General features: G+C 41.0%; 1 protein-coding gene across 1 annotated transcript in view; it reads right to left on the bottom strand.

Moving 5' to 3' along the window:
• Positions 1-2,360: 2,360 nt before the first annotated feature.
• Positions 2,361-21,372, bottom strand: part of LOC126285075 (acid sphingomyelinase-like phosphodiesterase 3b) — a 39,042-nt gene continuing 20,030 nt past the window's right edge. The window contains exons 3-4 of the mRNA XM_049984398.1: positions 14,578-14,767; positions 2,361-2,473 (exon numbers count right to left, since the gene is read on the bottom strand). Coding sequence (XP_049840355.1) covers positions 2,361-2,473; positions 14,578-14,767 — 303 coding nt within the window. The remainder of the gene's footprint in view (positions 2,474-14,577; positions 14,768-21,372) is intronic.

The raw sequence follows: 21,372 nt of genomic DNA, 5'->3' as shown, positions 1-21,372 counted from the left end.
TACTCCTATAGAATTGCTTACTGGAGTAAATCACTACTGGAAAACAGTGGACAACACAGTGTCAACATGCAGATAGACCCTCAGTGGATGTCAGATGGTGTTTTTGCTAAACATGCAAACTTCAATTTAATTAATTTAGCTGGTGAAGAACCAAATGGTGACTCTACATGCAGCTTTTGTGATTTAGAACTAGTGGGAATCAGCACAAATCAGAAATGATTAACAAGTGAGAAAGAGTCAGTGGTACTGAAAGACTTTCACACAATGTACATGCTAGTAGACGAGCAGTGAATATTTCACCTCCATCGAACATATGTTCTGATTCTACCCAAGAACTTTCCCAATGCTATGATGAGTTTTGTTGCCTTACAGAAAAGACTATGCAGAAATAATGAGCTAAGATAATCTAACAACAGCTTACTGTTAGAATACATTAAATACGATCATGAAGAGATGGCTCCTACAGAAGACTGAATTCATTTTATCTGCTTCATCAGTTTGTCAGCTGAGAAATGTGTGGAGCACAAAATGGTGAATAGTGTTTGATGGTTCCTCCCACAAGCAAGGTGCACCTTCTCTTAATGACACTTTAGAAATTGGGCCTGACAATAGATGTCTTACTAGATTCTTCTGGTGGAAGACCAGCAATAATAAGGTTAAAATTTATATCAATGCAAGACAAAGGACAATTTATCAGTTCTCACTCACATCTTCCTGTTGACATCACATGCAGACCATTTCTGCTTTCAGCAACCATTCATAAACTAGCAGACACTTATCATCAGTCTCAGTTCCCTGCAGCAGGTGCTTTACTGCATCAGGATATGTACAGTATGACTTTCCTTCAGGAACAAATCAGAAAGCATTCTAGTCTCATTATATTATGAATTATGTTCACTAATGAAGAAAATAGAACTGACTCTATTGAAGTTGGTGACTAATTCACAATGATTCTCCATAATTTGGAAGGTGGAAAGTAGAGGTATCCAAATGAATGACATGGACTTTGGAAAAAGACCCATTCTCAGTGAGTCAGCAACAAGACACCAACAAATTTTCAGAGATAATTGCAATGAAAAGGAATTTACTGTGAGCAACAGCAGGTCTTTATTAACCTATAGGATTAATAACTCCAGTATCCATCATAAGAAAAATTCTGTTTCAAGACTCTTAGCTGCTCAGACGAGATTGGGATGAACCCCTGCCTCACAACCTATCAGTTAGATGGTGCTATTGGATTTCAAATCTTCCTGAGCTATCTGATACTATTATTCTAAAGCGATTCCAGTTGTCAGAGAATGATAGCTCCTATATTTGTGTTTTCTGTGATGCATCTGAGAAAGCATAGTGTACCATCTTAAATATCATTTCTAGAGCTAAAATCCCCAAACTAGTGAAAAAAAAATTGATTAGTGTCCATGATGACAATAACACTTTCTCATCTTGAACTGCTAGCAGTGGTGACAGAAACTGACTACTACACTGCTATAGCAAGGTCACAATCTCTGACCACAGCATAGTGGAACTTCGGACTGATTCCATTGTAATCCTTGGATGGATAAAGGATAACTTGCCACATGGAAAACATTTGTGTGTAACAGAGTGATAGAAATGCAAACACTCACCACACCATCTCAGTGGAGACACTGTCCAGGCAAAGACAACTCAGTGGATTTAGTTTCAAGAGGATCCATACGTCAGATGTTGCAGACACAGGACATCTGATGGAATGGATCATCATGGCTATCACAACATCCTAATTTATGGCCGAACAATCATCATGCATCTATTGCACCTAAAATTTTATTGGAAGATAGTAAATTAGATAAATCTCGTCAGACTTTACTCATTCAAGCCCCACAATCACTCACAGTTGTAACCAGATTCAGTTCTTACTGGAAGCTAGTATAAACTATGGCTTACTTCAAAAGGAAACTCCTTCAGATGATGGACACATGTGAAGAATTCACTGCAGAACAAACAGCATTCACTTTTCTTCATTATATTGTAACTGGGTAACAAAAATGTTATAATCAGAAGTCATTGCTCTAAGCACAGGTCTTCCACTTCCTAACACATCCAAAATAAAATGTTTAAACCCATACTTAGAGGGTGATTCATTACATTTGTGAGGTTGCCTTCATCATGCTGCTGCATCTATTGAAGAACATCATTCCATTATTCTAGAAGGAATCCATCACTTTACCAAACTTCTGATCATGTACACACATATCAGTCTACTCCATCTTGGAGTATGAGTGTTTCTTTTACAATTAAAAGTATCCTTCAGGGCATTAATACACACTGTGTGATCAAAATGGCCCTACATAATTGTCTTCCCTACAAAATTGCAAATTACATCACTGGCCAACTGATAGAAGTGCCACTACCAGCTGATAAAGAGAAAGTTCACAAATATTTGAAGTTTTTGGAATTGATTTTGTAGGGCCCCTGCTCTCAAAATCAGGCATCACTACAAATAAGTGTTATATTCTATTAATCAGCTGTGCTGCAATTAGGGCAGTATATTTGTAACTAATAAACAATTCCACAAAAGATCACTTCTTACCAGACTTCCAGAGGTGTATATTTCAGTGTGGTATCCCACATATTATGTATAATGAAAACATCTAAACTTTCCACTAGCTAACAGACATATCTCTGCTGACAAGAGACATCAGTTCATTGTGCAACAAGGTATCATATGGAAGTTCATAGTGCCAAGAGTGGCTTGATGGGGAGGATGGTTGGCTCAATTAAACAATGCCACAACATGGTAATGAGTTGCTGCAGCATGAATGAAGAAGGACTAGAAACTATATTTATGAACATAGAAGTTGCCGTCTACTGAAGATGCATCACAACACATATTGCTACTGATCATAGATGGTGCACACAGGCCGCAATGCAGTGCTGTCCTCTAACATTTGAACATTCACTGCCTGATGGCTGGTTCCATGCTGCCTGGCACCACAGAGTTGAATAGTGATGGCTCACATTGGAACCTCTTGGAGTATTGTGATAACAGCAGCAGAAGTGCCAGTGTGTTACATGTGGTAATATAGAAGGTTATAAAGTGGCGGATTAAGTTGGGAAGTCACTTAAAATGATTGTTTAGTAGTAACTAGGGAGATCCTGACTAGATAAAAATAAAAAATTCTCTTTCAATCTCTCCTGTGGTATTTCACTTAACACAGAGTTCCAAACTACACCACTCTTTAATCACTGAGCAGCTCATTTTCGCCATCCAATTTTCTCTTTTGGCATATGAGATAGCTTCTGTTTACTATGTGCCTGAGTAGACAATGAGCACAAAATAGATAAGCTAAATAGGAAATGAATCTCAGTATGTTTTGTTTGCACTTAGAAGTGTCTCTGTTGTGTTGACTTGCTTTAATTTTTTGTTCCTCTACAGAATAATCATGATTATAATGCAACTGAAATCAATAAAATATTTAGTTTGCAGCACTGGACATTCAGCAGATGTGTCAGGAAAGACCCTGGCATTTTCACATTCACTTCACAGCACATTAGCTACTTACTAACATTTTTTTCCATTAATAATACCCAAGTATGAGTAAAAGCTAAGCAAGCAGTAGCAGATAAATTACACCTACCTAGAAGTATAACTATGAAAACAAGTTATTCTATTAATTGTGCTATGTAATATAGCCTGCATAAGAAATCTCTTAAAGGAACTCCCCCCCCTCCCCCTCTTAATTTATATGTGATTAGCTCCCTATTTCTAATTGTTCCCTTTGTATTGGAATCATTTGGCTACATAATTTGTACAAATGCATGAAATTAAGTTTCACTCATATGTCTATCAACTTCTTCATATTAAGCAGACATTAATTTAAGTGATCACTGGTTCCACAAATTAGGTAAAAAATCACAAAAATAATATTACTTTTGGGACAATGTTAAGCAATTGACATACAAACTAAGTGCATTTTGAGGTAGGTGAGTTGTACAAAACTGCTTGCATATTCAAACCAACAGTTTAGTAATTCAGTTGTGATGTCTGTATACAGCAGGTAACAGCATGTTTGTAAATGGGACAACAGTTCATAGAAATGAGGAAGAAAGAAGACCACTGGAGTAGCCAACTCGGTTGGAGAAATTCATTGTCATATGAGCTGCGATGGCTGGCTAGGGCAAAAAGGAGGCAGTCAGATCAATACAAAGCTTTATAAGTAGATAAATAGTAACTTTTCTGTTGTTCATACAATATGGCTACATTTTCTAATCCTTACCCATGCCAACACATTTTGGTGTCATAAAAGTAGTTTCCACAAGGGAATTAAACTTGTATGAAGTTAACTTCCCAAACATGACACAGTAGTTATTGAGGCAGAAACCTGGAAAACGTTTTACATCATATTTACAGCATCACAACTTTAACCATATTGATGAATATTTAAGTGTACCGGTTGTATTATATAATGCCAACTCTAATTGTATATATGTGAAGATACAGTTTTGTGAATAAATTTTTCATGTTTGATATTATGTAAGCATCTAAAACAGAGCTGTCCCCAACTCAGACATTAGTTTGAACACTGCAGTGCTTTACTATAGTTGAGTCAGCATAAATTGATCCATGAGAGTTGCAGTGTTCTGGGTGCAGCAGCTTCCCAAGCCTGCCTTAGCCAATAAGATAACACAATTTTGTAAACATCTCTACAGTAATGCCTCAGTGTTGTCACAGCTCTATAGATAGCTTTTTTTTCAGTTTCAACCATTAACACTTGGGAGCTGAAAGCTGGCAACGGCACTATGATCTGTCAGGGATCTTCTTATGCCACATCAACTATAGATGTATTCCTGTTGGATCATTATAGGCTGGGAAGTTAAGACACACATGATGAACATCTACTGTGTCTGTGTGTGAGAAACAACTTGATGGTGGGCAACAGGAGTTTAAAGAAAATTGTCTCATAAGATAACAAGATGCAGCCGTGATGATAAAACTGGCACTGTAATGGATTACTTACTGACAAATTCAAAGCTGTGGAAGACCACAAATGTTTTCATGGTCATGTCAAGTGAAGATTTAGATGGAAATCACAGACTTTTAGGGTTAAACGTCGTACAGAAAAGCTGTTGCAACACAAGAAGCTCATAATAAAAACTAGGTGATTTACTGAATGAAGCACAAACAAAAAACCAGGGGAGATGTTACCAAGAGAAGAACATGATCAATAGTTAAAAAATGAGACCCTCTGAAGATGATTGTGACAAATATGGTAGGTGTAGTACATGATCAACAAGAGTCAGATACAAAGATCTGAAGAGACAGTCCATGGAGTAAGAATATATAGAACTGTCAGGGATGAGAACTGTATCAAGTAAACACACAGGGAGACCCAACTTCAGTAGAAGAGAAGCTGTCAGTTTAAAGGCAGAAAAACTGAAACGGTAGATGGTTGGTTAATTTAGTATCTGACAATGATTCAGATTCCCCACACAATCTGAGTGGAGAAAGGTCAGACATATCCGCAGTTTGTAAGATGGCTGCTGCTTGCTTCTGCGGAGGGCACTGCGCTACTGTGAGAATGTCACATTGGCTTGTCCATTGCTTGTCTGACAAGTTGAATAAGGATGTGGAATATTTTAATTACTGGTGCCCTGGATACAAAATGCTACGTTCTTGTTTGACAGTTCTCACTGTTCACCAAAGACTTTCATACAAGTCATTTCATAGTAAAGTGATTGACCTTATCTGTGTCTATATCTTTTATTTGTATCACTCACTGAACTGTTTTGTGCATGTTTATGATGATCCTCTCTACATTCTGCACTTTGCTTCTGTGTAACAGTTCACTTCATGAACTCTGCAATCATCCAGTCACAGGAACTGCCTATTTTATCCACAAGTCTTCACATCAGTGTCAGTATGAGCAATCATGAACTGTGTTCTACCTATGCACAGTAGAACTGAAAAGTGATGCTTGAGGATTTTCTCATTGTGTAACTATTCATTATGAAGCATGGGTCATGAGTTTATAAAGTATCAGGTGAGCAATAAGAATAGCAGAAGCAACAGCAATAAAAACAGTGGGAATTCCAACAGGAACACCAGCAACAGCAAGAAAAGCAGTGGGAATTCCAGTAACTACAGAAATTGCTATTACAACTATCACAAAACCAAGAACAGTGTGCACCTGCAGCTGCACCATAATCGCTTCCCTCTCAGTCATTTGTCTGCTTCACCAAGGCAAACAAGGGTTGTGAGGTCAGTTTATATTGTTTTGTTCTTCACTGCAAGGCAAATCCTGAACAAGACAGTGTACTCATACTGTCTTGTAGTCATAAATTGCATGAAGTGAAAGCTATGCCCACTCTCTGACTGCAGTAGTTTGAGATTTTCTGGATTCTGTGGTTTCCTGAATGACTATTAGCATCGCCAGACCCACACACAATTACATCAAAATTTAATGTGTTAAGCAATGTACTCAGACATACACAGTATAAGCTGCTGACTTAGAAGGCTTAGCATGTGAGTGTGATTTTTCCCATGAATAGTGTGGTGCCTATTATATGTGGAATCCCTAATCCATAATGTTAAGGAGAAGGGAAGTCATCTGATGCAACAGTGAGTGATATGCTGAAAATTCCAAAGCTCACAAGGTAAGAGTATCAGTGTAACTTGTGTTTAACAGTACTGCTGGGTTCGACTTTCTCTGTAGTAGTAGCTCTATTGTGTTCTATGGTCAACTCATGACAACAAGTCAGCTTCATAATCCAATTTACTGAGCACCAGACTGTCCATAAGCCTGGAAAAGGGTGATTAAGTAGTTAGCAATCCATTGCCATCATCGCTGGTAGATGAACACAAACAGAGGCGCATTGCCATCAGCATGTTACAAAGCATCAGAAGCTCATTCAAAAGCTTTCTCTGAGCTGTTATTTAAAAGTACCAGGGAGGATAGTACAATTGAATCATGTCTAGATTGTGGATCAAGGCATCAATAACCTCATTGCACATTCAATGATGTCATCTATTTTCCATGCTTTCAAACTGGGCATCTAGTAAACGTCTGCCTTGTTCAGTGGGTAATGACAACAGCTACTAGCACCCAGTGCATTTTCATGCTGATGCCAATAACAGCAGCAGACAAGATGTAGAAGCTCATCTCCAGCTGGAAATTAATGGATCAATGGCAGAATTCCAGTTGCGCTCAGGCATGGGTGTGTCTTTGATGAATGTGGATGTGTGTCAGCTCACCAGCTCTCCACAGCTGTGGAATCCTCAGCGCAGAGTGGAGACTGGAGAGTCAGACCAGTTGTAGGGTCAGACTGAAGGCCAAGTTAAGTATAAAAATGTAAATTGGTATCTAAACCTGCTTGTAGTAACCTCTAGGACAACTAACATTTTAGGCTTCGACACTTTTGCACTTCTTGGTTTCTAAATTCAAGACCAAGTGAATTTAGTTTTGGCTGTGATTCCATCTAAAGAACTTAGTAGATCTTGTTCACAATATACACAACTGCTTGGACCTATATTTGGTTGTGTAACAGGGTGGCATGCCCAAATATCCTTACAGCAATCAGCAGTGTGTAAGTTTTGTAGAGCAAGTATAGTGCATTTCTACAGGCATGATTAAGATAAAGCAGAACTAGATAGATTGCAGACTAGGGGAGTAATATTCCCACGTATCATCTAGCCAGTGGGAAATGCTCATGATAGTAGTAAATAAGCAAAATTGATCAATTACAATTTGCAGTGATTTTAAGTCCATTATTAATTATCATGCTAATATAAATCTCTAGCCAATTCCTAGGCCATGGTAACTGTCTGAAAAATTGGCTATAGCTGTTACTTTCAAAAATAGATCTCACTGATGGCAGTTTTCAATTACCTTTGGGTGATCAGGCAAAACAAATTGTAGTGAATAACACGCCATTTGGCATGTATTGCTATAATGGATTGCTACATCGGGTCACAAGTGTTCACTCAATATTCCACAGATACCTTCAGCAACTCACCCCAGGTATTCCCGGTCGTGTTAATTTTCGAAGAAGATCAGTTGCTCCTGGATAAAGTTACTTACTACGTGACATTCATTCCCAATCCAGTCCAAATTTCCTACCCACTTAATCAGTTGTATGAAAAAGGAGTTAAATTTGCATGGTCAGAGGCAAGTAAGAAAGCTTTTCTGCAAGTTAAAAAATGACATAGGCTGACCCCTTGTTTAGAGATGTTCAACCCTTGCAAACACTTAGCACTAGCCATTGATGCCTAAGACTGTGGCATTTGTGCATTGATGCTCCACAAATATGCTGATGACACAGAACAGTCCATTGTATTAGTGTCTGAAACACTATTATATACCGCATGAAGATATTTCACATCTATCTCAAAGATACTAAGTTTCACCTGATTACCAATCACAAGACCCTTGTTTCATTATCTGATCCCCACTTAAAACTTCCTGATAAGACGGCACAGTGACTGCATTGCTGAGTATTGTTCTTCAGTAATTGTAACTATGAGATCCATTACAGCCACATCATGCAGCACTCAAATGTGAACACACTATCCCTCAACGTGCATCCCAGATGAAAAATGTAACACACATGAGGGGCTGTGTTTTGCTTTATGTGGAAATCAGTGGCACGCCATCAAGCAACAGAAACAGACTACAGTCTGCTACTCTACATGGTGTCATCTGCTCTAAAGCAGGGCTGACCAGAGCTTCTGCCTAAGGGTGCAAACCCAGCTCAGTGCACATATTTTTCATTAGAACATCAGTTTAATGCAAATTATGGCGACTTATTGTGAGGCACAAATAACCCTGAATGCCAATCAGTTTCAGCAAAAAGTTTCAATCCTTGGCTCCACTCTGGCCATCTCTGGCAATAATTACATATTGATTTTGCTGGGCTATTCTGAGGAGCAAACTTTCCGTATGTGGTACGGATGGCTATCACAGCAGAAATTACCACTTGTCCCTCACCATTACATTAGCAATATAGGTGATACCTTCCACCATGCTTTCTGGCAGCAGCCCTAAATTCAACAGTTCTGTATTTCAGGATTACTGGAAATATGATAGTATTGAGCAACTGTCTACTGCCCTGTTCCATCGAGTATCAAATTCTGAAGGTGATCATAGAGTCAGGACCATCAGAACACAGATCTGCAAGATGATAATGATGTCCAATTCAGAGGGAGCACTCACAAACTTCCTTGAAACCTACCAGCCCAGCCCTGTAAAAAGAGATAGTCCAGTCAAAATTTTATGCAGATGGAGATCCCACATCTTCTTTGACCTGCTACATCAGTCTCAGTGAAATACTGCCCATGATCATAGCCCTATTACCATGTGGGCCCTCGCTTACAACCAGAATCCCAGGTGGACCCAAGACATCATTATCAGCAATAGTCCCTTGAAGTGTGACAATTGTGATGATGTGAGCATGGGATGTGGACGGCAGCCCAAAGGACCCCTCAGGTTAACTTTGACTGAAATGTTCCAGAGGAGAGGTCAAGAGGAAGGCACTGTGACATCTGGAAGAAGTAGATCCTCATGTACCTCCAAATCTGAAGTGTCTGCTGGCCTTAGATATGCAAGCAACAATTCTGGAAGCACAAGAAATGTTGGAGAAGAATTCTCTACAGTTGCATTCAGCTTACTGTAGTTAAGAAATGATGCTGATGCTGATAATGAACTCAAAAGAATAAGACTGTAGCTCTATCTGTTCTTGTTGTAACCACAGGAGCTCTGTGTCATTGCAAGAAGATATCTAATATGCAAGATTAACACCAATTTGTGTCCTGTTCACTATTATGTCACATGGGGGATCTTTCTCAATTTATATGCTACCTCAAAGATGAGGCCTAGTTCACCTTTCAAAATAACAGGAAAGGTGTTCTGATGTATAAAAAAGCTGAAATCCATTATCACTCAAAAATATACACAAAAGTGGTCTGTTCAGATGAGGTAGAATATATGTGCTGTTGCATATCTCAAGATAAAAACACAAAACGCCATGTGAAGCTATTGAGAAATGACATCTTTGATGCTAATGTGTGTTCTCATATCACTGCAGTAGGTGATGCTTTCATCTTATGATCATGAGACCAAAAAAACCTTCATTATGTTGTGGATGAATGTCTTCAATGGGTAACAGTCTAACACTTGGAGAGGAAGTTTTTCTTTTCTTAAATTTTACTCCATCTGGAACGTGGAAGTGCTTAGTAACTGTACTTATTTCAGTTGGTGAAAGGAATTTCAGCAATGAAACACAGCTTGTGTTTATTGTAGCATATCTAGATTTCAGTCATTAAGGGAACTTCTTCAGTGCTTGAGGTAATACGGGACCCAATTGAAATACAATCAGATATATGTTAACAGAAAAGTACAATTGTAAGACTTTTAAATATAATTGGGTGTACTTACCTACAGATAATGGCAACACATATCAGCTTTGGCCTACACATGTCCAGAATTCAAATTGCACTGAGGCTGCTGTTTAAAGCTATCTCACATCAGTGACTAAAGTTCATAAAGGTATATTTAAAACTGTGGCCTTAATCCTCTTCTAACTGCTAACATTAAATTTACTAGAAACCAATATATGTGTAATGTTCCTAGAAATACACTCTTGGAAATGGAAAAAAGAACATATTGACACCGGTGTGTCAGACCCACCATACTTGCTCCGGACACTGCGAGAGGGCTGTACAAGCAATGATCACACGCACGGCACAGCGGACACACCAGGAACCGCAGTGTTGGCCGTCAAATGGCGCTAGCTGCGCAGCATTTGTGCACTGCTGCCGTCAGTGTCAGCCAGTTTGCCGTGGCATACGGAGCTCCATCGCAGTCATTAACACTGGTAGCATGCCGCGACAGCGTGGACGTGAACCGTATGTGCAGTTGACGGACTTTGAGCGAGGGCGTATAGTGGGCATGCGGGAGGCCGGGTGGACGTACCGCCGAATTGCTCAACACGTGGGGCGTGAGGTCTCCACAGTACATCGATGTTGTCGCCAGTGGTCGGCGGAAGGTGCACGTGCCTGTCGACCTGGGACCGGACCGCAGCGACGCACGGATGAACGCTAAGACCGTAGGACCCTACGCAGTGCCGTAGGGGACCGCACCGCCACTTCCCAGCAAATTAGGGACACTGTTGCTCCTGGGGTATCGGCGAGGACCATTCGCAACCGTCTCCATGAAGCTGGGCTACGGTCCCGCACACCGTTAGGCCGTCTTCCGCTCACGCCCCAACATCGTGCAGCCCGCCTCCAGTGGTGTCGCGACAGGCGTGAATGGAGGGACAAATGGAGACGTGTCGTCTTCAGCGATGAGAGTCGCTTCTGCCTTGGTGCCAATGATGGTTGTATGCGTGTTTGGCGCCGTGCAGGTGAGCGCCACAATCAGGACTGCATATGACCGAGGCACACAGGGCCAACACCCAGCATCATGGTGTGGGGAGCGATCTCCTACACTGGCCGTACACCTCTGGTGATCGTCGCGGGGACATTGAATAGTGCACGGTACATCCAAACCGTCATCGAACCCATCGTTCTACCATTCCTAGACCGGCAAGGGAACTTGCTGTTCCAACAGGACAATGCACGTCCGCATGTATCCCGTGCCACCCAACGTGCTCTAGGAGGTGCAAGTCAACTACCCTGGCCAGCAAGATCTCCGGATCTGTCCCCCATTGAGCATGTTTGGGACTGGATGAAGCGTCGTCTCATGCGGTCTGCACGTCCAGCACGAACGCTGGTCGAACTGAGGTGCCAGGTGGAAATGGCATGGCAAGCCATTCCACAGGACTACATCCAGCATCTCTACGATCATCTCCATGGGAGCATAGCAGCCTGCATTGCTGCGAAAGGTGGATATACACTGTACTAGTGCCGACATTGTGCATGCTCTGTTGCCTGTGTCTATGTGCCTGTGGTTCTGTCAGTGTGATCATGTGATGTATCTGACCCCAGGAATGTGTCAATAAAGTTTCCCCTTCCTGGGACAATGAATTCACGGTGTTCTTATTTCAGTTTCCAGGAGTGTATTTATATATAATGTACTTCTCTAATGTAATACAAAAAGTAATTATGTACATACCAATATCCAAGAACACAAAGTAGTTCATATTACTACTTGTATAGTCCAAAGAAGGGCTATGCCAAATAACAGCTGAAATATGTTAACTTTATCTGCTGGTATGTACCACTTTTATGTGATATTTATACAACTGTACTTTGATGTTAACATGTGGGCAATTGTATTGTAATTGGTTCCTGTGTTACTTCTGCAAGTGTTGTATTGCTGCTTGAGGTAGTTACATTCTTCATGGACATTACTTTATCAAATTTTTATCATTATTTAGAAAACAGCATGCAAATGTGAGGAATATTATTCTTCACATTTGTGTGTTATAAGCTAAATAACAATAAAAATTATCTTCACAACTGCTGTTTCCAATTGTTAGCATTGATGATGTTAGAAAACTCAAACCTGTTTCATAATTTTTAATGCCACCTCCCATCATGCCCTTAAATGAAGAATGTCCTACCCATTATCCTTCCCACCCCTCCCAAAGTGATATTCAGCCCCCCTCCGAACTTACACAATATCCTTGCCCATCCCTATTCTGCTCCTGGCTCATATCCCTGTAATAGAACTTGATGCGAGACCTGACCCCTACATCCTCCCATCACCAACTACTCCAGTCCAGTCACAAGCATCACCTATTCAATCAAAGGCAGGGATATCTGTAAGAGCAGTCATTGATCCACAAACTAAGCTGCATTCTAGGTGAGCATGACAACCAACAAGTTGTGTGTCCCCATGAATTGCCACTGACAAACTGTGCCTAAAAACACTTGGACTACCCAGTTGCTGAATATGCTGCCCAATACAATATTCTTCACTTTAATGACTGCTTCACAGCCTGTGCCATCTGGATCCTTGCTACCAACACCAGCTCTTCTGAATTGCACAGGTGGGAACTCTCACTGCAATATATCTTATGTTCCCATAACCCCCTGACCTCAACATTCATTAGTTGCTGTCCTTCATACACCTATACATTTCCCTGTGCCCTCTCTGGTGCTACACAGCCTTACACCAACACACCCAGTCATTTTAATGCTCTCCTTTTCCACTTATCCCCTCCCCCTCCCCTAGCCACTGTCTACCTCCGAACTGCACATAGGTGCTCTACCCTCTCTCCACCTCGCCCCTGTATGCTCCCACAAGCAGCACTTTACTGTCCCCCACCCCATCCTGCTATCCATGCCCCAGCCACCTCCTTACCCCCGCCACCAGACTGATTCTCCCATCATGCACTGTTGCTTGCAGTCTGATCACTAAACCCAGAGACAATGGTCGTGTGTGTGTGTGTGTGTGTGTGTGTGTGTGTGTGTGTGTGTGTGTTGTCTAGGTCACAAGAAGACCTTCTGTCTGAAAGTTTAGTTGTTTAGCAGTTTCTTTGTTGTACCTGTCTGTATCAGCATCTCCCCTGTATGGTGAGTAGCAATCTATCATTTTCATATTATTGTCATTATTCCATCATGGATTTTCCATTGCTTGATTTTGTTCATGTTTTAATTGTGTGATATACTATGTTCCATGCCTTTGCTAGATTTTGTCATTTTAAATACAACTGCTTCAAATTATATACCAACAAAAATGATAAAAGTTTGAAAATAAAAAATAATTAAATGGGTAAAAATCTATTCACCAAGAGCTGTTGGGAGAAAACACATATAAAGTATATGGAAATGCAGAAGCTTTTGGAGCCAGTGGCTCCTTCTTTTGACAGAAAAGTTGATGACTTTTCCATAACTCCCTCAAGTTCCTAAATCTTATCAGTCCTTCATCTTCATCCCTCTTTCTTTCCCTTCAGTCCTTCTGTAAGAAGAAGCAGCCACTGGCTTCAAAATCTTCTTCAATTTGTAGTTACTTATGGAGAATTGTGCAGTTTCTTTATTGATATAATATGATTTTTTTTCTTTGCAAGATTAGTGCTAAACTGCATAAACGTATTTACGAATTTTTCACTCAGTAGATTAAAAGGAGATGCTACTTTTTTGTTTATGCCGTTAATGTAGTTTACTTGCTGTTGTGTAATGTATATCTTTATGAAAGGGGCAGTGGACTTAACTGCTACACAATGAATGTGTTTGATCCCAGGTATGGTCAAAAACTTTTCCACAGGGGAGGACTGGAACAAGATACAGTCAGTATCATAAAAATTAAGGCCGGCATTCATGGTCAGGAGAGAGGTGTGCAAAAATTAGGATTCAAACATCTATTTATGATGTAAGATGGCATATACAGCAGTCATCAGTTGGGTTTGCACAATTCTCTGAACCTGATACAGAATTTGTTCAATAGAAACAGCTGGTAAGTAGGCATTGTTATGTTTTGAATAGTGTTACTATTGAGCATGTCCATATCCTTGGTAGATGAATGTAATTATTTCTCTAAATACAGCAATTTATTTTGTTATGAACCTCTTGACATATGGTACTAAGTGGCAAATGCAATCACAGGAGTCATATAACAAACAAAAATGTTGTAAAAATCATGCTATAACATAGAAACATACCATTTTTGTTGTAAAAAACTCTGAACGTATCTGTATGATGGTGACCTGCAAACTGACCCATTATGATATCACGGAATTCTCGAACCATTACAATATATTTCCTATTATGTTTTTGGTGAAACCAGTGGATTCCAGGTATTGCAAGACCACTTTCAAAGACTCCAGGTGGTACAGACATAATAAGGTAAACCTGAAAAAGATGACAATGTTTAACCCTGTATGTATAATAGACAAATATGAAATATATGACACATTAAGATGTAAAATTGTAACATTATCTGTGGACTATTAACATTCTGTTAAAGTGCTGAAAGGAGTTTGTACTGAATACTGTGATCAATAATTTGCTCCCACTGCACATATGGTTGCACCTGAATTTGTCCCATGTAATAAATAGGTGGTCTCAGCTGACTTGTGTGTGAGTGAGATGCATAAAAGAATTTCACTCTGTGAATTCAGACTGTCATTTCAAAATGGTAGACAAGAAGACAGTACAGGGGTGGCCTGACCATGGAAAACAGTATTAATGCCAAAAGTGGTTCTCTAGATCTGGATACCATGAAATGTATTACCATTCATTCATTTTGCAAGAAGACAAACTGGTTAGTATAACTGAAAAATCTTTTTTCATCCTTTCTAATGTATAGCCACCTCCAAGCCAAGTGGCAAGCAATTCTGACTCTCACCCTACAGTGGTACGGTTTTTTATGATAGCAACATGTCTCACTTCCTTCTACTATAGTGACAAAAGATTTTCATGGAGACATTTGATTTTTGTTAGTAGTACAGAGAGTAATGTCTACTGTGTACATGTTTCTTTTTTAATTTATGTGCAGATATGAAAGGAGAAATGTGAACACTGTCCATCAACAAGACATGATGATGAGTGAGCATCTTTAGTCATGCTGGAGAAGTCATTTACACTTTGCCATCATAGCTTGGGAACGCTGTGAATTCCTGAGAAGAAGAGCTCTGGACTACAATGATCTCATGCAGGAACAAAAGAAGCATGTCATAAGGCATGTTATTATGTGGAACACCTGGATTCAATTTCTGGTACTGCCAGGGATTTTTCCTTAGTGGGAGGACTATAACATAGTGCACTCAGCCTCACGATGCCAGTTAAGGAACTACTTGAATGAGAAGTAGTGGCTCCAAGATCTGAAATCTGAAAGTTGACTATAGTTGGGAGAGCAGTGTGTTGACCCCATTTCTGTCCATACCGCATCTGCATGATGCCACATGGCAGATGATTAGGTGGTGACTGGTCAGCATCATGTGGTCTCCATGGACTGATCACTGAGTTTAGTTTTAATTTTCTAATGTACAAAATTGTCTCTCAATAATCAGTCATTTCACTTTATCAAGAATTGCATATGCAGAAAATGTCTCGTAAAAACATAATGCTGCACATGATGTTTGCCAGTCCCTCCATGTGGCTCCAACAGAGTTCTACACAAACTCACATAACTGTGTAACAAGTGCACTGAACTGAATGGAAATTGTAAAAGAATGATAGAGATAAGTACCTGTAGTGACATATTGTATTATGTATTCCAATTTCTCTATTTTTTTAAAGAGCTATGGTAAACAAAAATTTTGGCTTTTATGAAATAATGATCAAGAGATTATGAACCATGAGAAAACAAGGAAAATGTAAATGACACTTCCATTTCATTTTATTTCCCTTATTTTATTAAACTACTAGTTTATTACTAGCTTTATAATTCTTGAATGTATTTAGAGAAATACTGGAGCAAAGCCTCAAGTAATTACAGTTTTATTTAGGAGTATGACAAAAGTTCAGTACTTGATGGAGAGCCTGTTTTTGTTTTTGGTATTTGAAGCAACAGCATTTTGAGGAAGCATCCAAGTAAGCTTTGTGATGAAGCATGTCCCTGGCATTAGGTTACATTATTTGCTCTGCAGTGCGATACTGAGTGTTGCTGTAAAAAAAGAGTTTGTTGGTGGCTGCCCGTTCAAATGATACGTGAGCAGTAGTCATGCCAGGCTAAAACCACCAACAAAACTTAGAAGTTAGTTTGTGGATCATCTGTGTGATCCTTCTCCATTAAATTCTGTTTTTCTAGTGTGTGGAGTCAGAATATGTAATGCTAATAGGACACATGAAGTATGTTGAACAGTGATGCAGTATGTGGGCAGGGCTGTGGCAACATTTGACACAAATAAAGCTAACACAGAGCCCAACAAGTTTATCGCAGAAATTGTATCAAGATCAGAACTTCACCTTTTGAGATGTTAGGAAGACTTTAGACATTGCCAATCTCATTTCTGTGAACAAATTAAAGAAAACGTACCCTCAAGGTAGAATCTCATTATAAGTTCTTTTTTGCCTTTAATTGTCCAGTAACAAGGTACTCTAAAATACACTCCTGGAAATTGAAATAAGAACACCGTGAATTCATTGTCCCAGGAAGGGGAAACTTTATTGACACATTCCTGGGGTCAGATACATCACATGATCACACTGACAGAACCACAGACACATAGACACAGGCAACAGAGCATGCACAATGTCGGCACTAGTACAGTGTATATCCACCTTTCGCAGCAATGCAGGCTGCTATTCTCCCATGGAGACGATCGTAGAGATGCTGGATGTAGTCCTGTGGAATGGCTTGCCATGCCATTTCCACCTGGCGCCTCAGTTGGACCAGTGTTTGTGCTGGACGTGCAGACCTCGTGAAACGACGCTTCATCCAGTCCCAAACATGCTCAATGGGGGACAGATCCGGAGATCTTGCTGGCCAGGGTAGTTGACTTGCACCTCCTAGAGCACGTTGGGTGGCACGGGATACATGCGGACGTGCATTGTCCTGTTGGAACAGCAAGTTCCCTTGCCGGTCTAGGAATGGTAGAACGATGGGTTCGATGACGGTTTGGATGCACCGTGCACTATTCAGTGTCCCCTCAACGATCACCAGAGGTGTACGGCCAGTGTAGGAGATCGCTCCCCACACCATGATGCCAGGTGTTGGCCCTGTGTGCCTCGGTCGTATGCAGTCCTGATTGTGGCGCTCACCTGCACGGCGCCAAACACGCATACGACCATCATTGGCACCAATGCAGAAGCGACTCTCATCGCTGAAGACGACACGTCTCCATTCGTCCCTCCATTCACGCCTGTCGCGACACCACTGGAGGCGGGCTGCACGATGTTGGGGCGTGAGCGGAAGACGGCCTAACGGTGTGCGGGACCGTAGCCCAGCTTCATGGAGACGGTTGCGAATGGTCCTCGCCGATACCCCAGGAGCAACAGTGTCCCTAATTTGCTGGGAAGTGGCGGTGCGGTCCCCTACGGCACTGCGTAGAATCCTACGGTCTTGGCGTACATCTGTGCGTCGCTGCGGTCCGGTCCCAGGTCGACGGGCACATGCACCTTCTGCCGACCACCGGCGACAACATCGATGTACTGTGGAGACCTCACACCCCTCGTGTTGAGCAATTTGGAGGTATGTCCACCCGGCCTCCCACATGCCCACTATACGCCCTCGCTGCAAGTCTGTCAACTGCACATACGGTTCACGTCCACGCTGTCGCGGCATGCTAACAGTGTTAAAGACTGCGATGGAGTTCTGTATGCCACGGCAAACTGGCTGACACTGACGGCGGTGGTGCACAAACGCTGCACAGCTAGCGCCATTTGACGGCCAACACTGTGGTTCCTGGTGTGTCCGCTGTGCCGTGCATGTGATCATTGCTTGTACAGCCCTCTCGCAGTGTCCAGAGCAAGTATGGTGGGTCTGACACAGCAGTATCAATGTGTTCTTTTTTCCATTTCCAGGAGTGTACATATACAGACATACTCATGTGACAATTTACTAGAATGTGAATGGTGTGAAAGGCTAGGCAATGGGAGTGCCAATGAGTATCTCACTCTTAGAAACATAGTGAAAGACAGTCAACTAGTTAACTACAGAAAACACACACACACCAACAAAATATTACACACACATCAAGTTCTTTTTCACGAAGAAAATGATATAGGAGTCTATCACTCACATGTTCAGTCAGAAGGACACTTACAGCAAATGTGTCATAGCAGTAGACCTTTGTGGGTACCTTCTTTTTATTTCTGTTATAAGGCGATGAGAAAGTTCTATACATTTTGTCATGTGTTATCGTTACCCTTTGAATGTTGACATTGTGTCACTTCTTTGTTTATTAGTCATGGCTAGTAAAGTTTCTGGGACACACTCAAGTGAGCACAGGTGATAATCAACTGTGTCCAAATCCAAGTACAATGCAGCTGCCATCATTGGTAGTCCAAGTAAATAGGCCAAAGAGGAGCATGCTCAAAAGCCAGTAACGTAGTATAGTTCAATTTGCAGCAATGTCAGCTGTACTACAATACTTGAAGGAGGTAAGATGCAATGAGAATGAGACATGAAGGGGCAGTAGCTGCATAAAGCCACACTTGTATGCAGCTGCACATGAGTTGTGGCACCTAGGGGCCATGCAGTACCTGGAGACCCTATGCAAACTCTTTATTGTTTTCACATGCTGCAGGTACTAATGTTAGCCTGGGAATGCTCTTGCAGTTGTGGTTGGCAGTTTCCAAAACTGCCTTCATGTTTACATATTTTGTACATTGTTATCATAGTCATGTTCTAGAACTACCTTCATGTTGATGTCTTTAATTTCCAGTTGGAATCCATGAAATTCTATGAGATATTTGGAATTCCTACACACTAAATCTGTCCCTCTTTCTCTTTTTCTCTTCTCCTCATTAATTTTCTTGCTTTTCACGTACATTTCTTTGTACAGCATATTCTATCTCCCCCCCATGCCACTCATGCACCTCAACACCCCATCATTTTTCTAAAAAGTCCTTTTCAAATAAATTTTGATTTTGTGAATTATTTAGCAGTAAAGGTAACTACTTACTGAATAGCAGAGGCACTGAATCATCAAAAGACACATAAACAAGACAAAACTTTGATAGCATTTGTAAAAATCTTATTTTTGAATTGAAGTACACACACACAGACACACACACACACACACACACACACACACACACACACACACACACACACACACACACCTTTATGGTTACATTGTGTCAGAAGAATATGCTGTGCTGCAGCAATTCTACAATATGCTGTTTGCAGCCATGCCATCCAACAAACTAATCAACACCACCACCAAACCGAAATGTTCCTATCAACACCAAGATGTAGCAACACATCATACCAAGAGCTGGGTGAAAACTGCAACAGCCAGATGAGCAAGGGATTCCTCCACATAAAATCTGGTCCCTAAGAACACTGAACCACAATAAGCCTCCAGCTGCAAATACCAGCAGTGGACACGGTACATCAATATAGAAATTGAAAGACTACACGTAACTAAAACAGAATTTCTTTTGTGAACTGCTAATCTGTATATTTATTTTTGTTGTCTCTTTCTTTATTCATTTTATGATTTTGCTGTGTCAAAGTGTCAAAAAAATTTCCACTGGACAAATTTAAAATGTTGAATTAATTATGTAAATTTATAAGATTACAATTAATGTTACTTAAAAAACTGTGTTGAGGAGTCATGTCAGGTCGAAAGGGCAAAAGGAGAAAGGACTATGGGAGTGGTGGGGGGGGGGGGCGAGGGGGGAGGGCAGGTGAACAGGGTCTGATGGTCTGATCACTGGGATGGAATCAATGGTGCATGAATAGGAATGGAGGAGGAAGAGAATGTGCATGGGATAGGAATGTGACTAGGGCTCTGGCACTGGTGAGTATAATAACACAGGATGACTGTGATGTGGAGGAGTTGTTAGGAAGGGGAGGCTGTAGAGAAGAGAATGTGGGTGCAGGATGAGTTAAGTTAGGGCTCTGCAGCAGAGTGAAGGTGGGTGGGGGCAAGGCATTAGTGAAGACTGGAGCCCAGTGAATTACAGGAGCAAAGGACCTATTGTGAGAACAATCTCTGTGTATGTAGTTCAGAAAAGCTGGTATTGGGGTAATCGATACAGATGATAAGGGTTGTGAAGAAGCCATTGAAATTGAGCATTTGTGCTCAGCAACATGCTCAATCTGTGGATGGTCAACTCTGCTCTTGGTCACAGTTTGGTTATGACCATTCATTCAGATGAACAGCTGGTTGGTCACATAAATGCTGTGCAAAAATTATAGCAGAACTAGTATAGCACATGACTACATTCACAAGTGGCCCTGTCTCTGATGAGGTAAGTCAGCCTGTGATGGGACTAGAGAAGGATGTGAGCAGTGGGTATACTGGACAAGTCTTGTACCTGCAAGGAGTGGCAAGGAGTTAGGAGTGTGGTGTGGCATGAGGATGGATCAGGAAATTGTAGAGATTGGGTAGACCGCAAAATACAATTTTGGGAGGGGAGGGAAGGATTGTGTATAGGATGCTCCTCATTTCTGGGTATCTTGATAAGTAGTTGAAATCCTGTTAAAGGGTATGCTTCACAGTTCTACTCTGGAATCATATTGGTAATTACGGTGATGCTATTTTGCATTAGGTTCTAGGGTGTTGTTGGAGGATTAGGGATCTGTGAGGGAATGACATGGGAAATATGTCATTGGACTAAATTTGGAGAATAGTGCCTTAGCGAGATGTTCAGGGTAGTAGGGAATGGAAGTCTCATTACTCCATATGCACCTTCCTTGGGTGGTTTGACTATATGGGGATGATTTTTTTTCCATGTATGTTGGATGACAGCTATCAAAATTCAAATACTGTTGATAGTCAGTTGGTCTCGTATGGAGAGAGGTATGGATGGAGGCACGAGAGAGGTGGAGCTCAATGTCC

This window comes from Schistocerca gregaria, chromosome 8 (assembly GCF_023897955.1).
Source record: "Schistocerca gregaria isolate iqSchGreg1 chromosome 8, iqSchGreg1.2, whole genome shotgun sequence".
Taxonomy (NCBI): domain Eukaryota; kingdom Metazoa; phylum Arthropoda; class Insecta; order Orthoptera; family Acrididae; genus Schistocerca; species Schistocerca gregaria.
The sequence above is the reverse complement of the archived record's forward strand: the minus strand, read 5'-3'. Positions and strand labels throughout refer to the sequence as shown.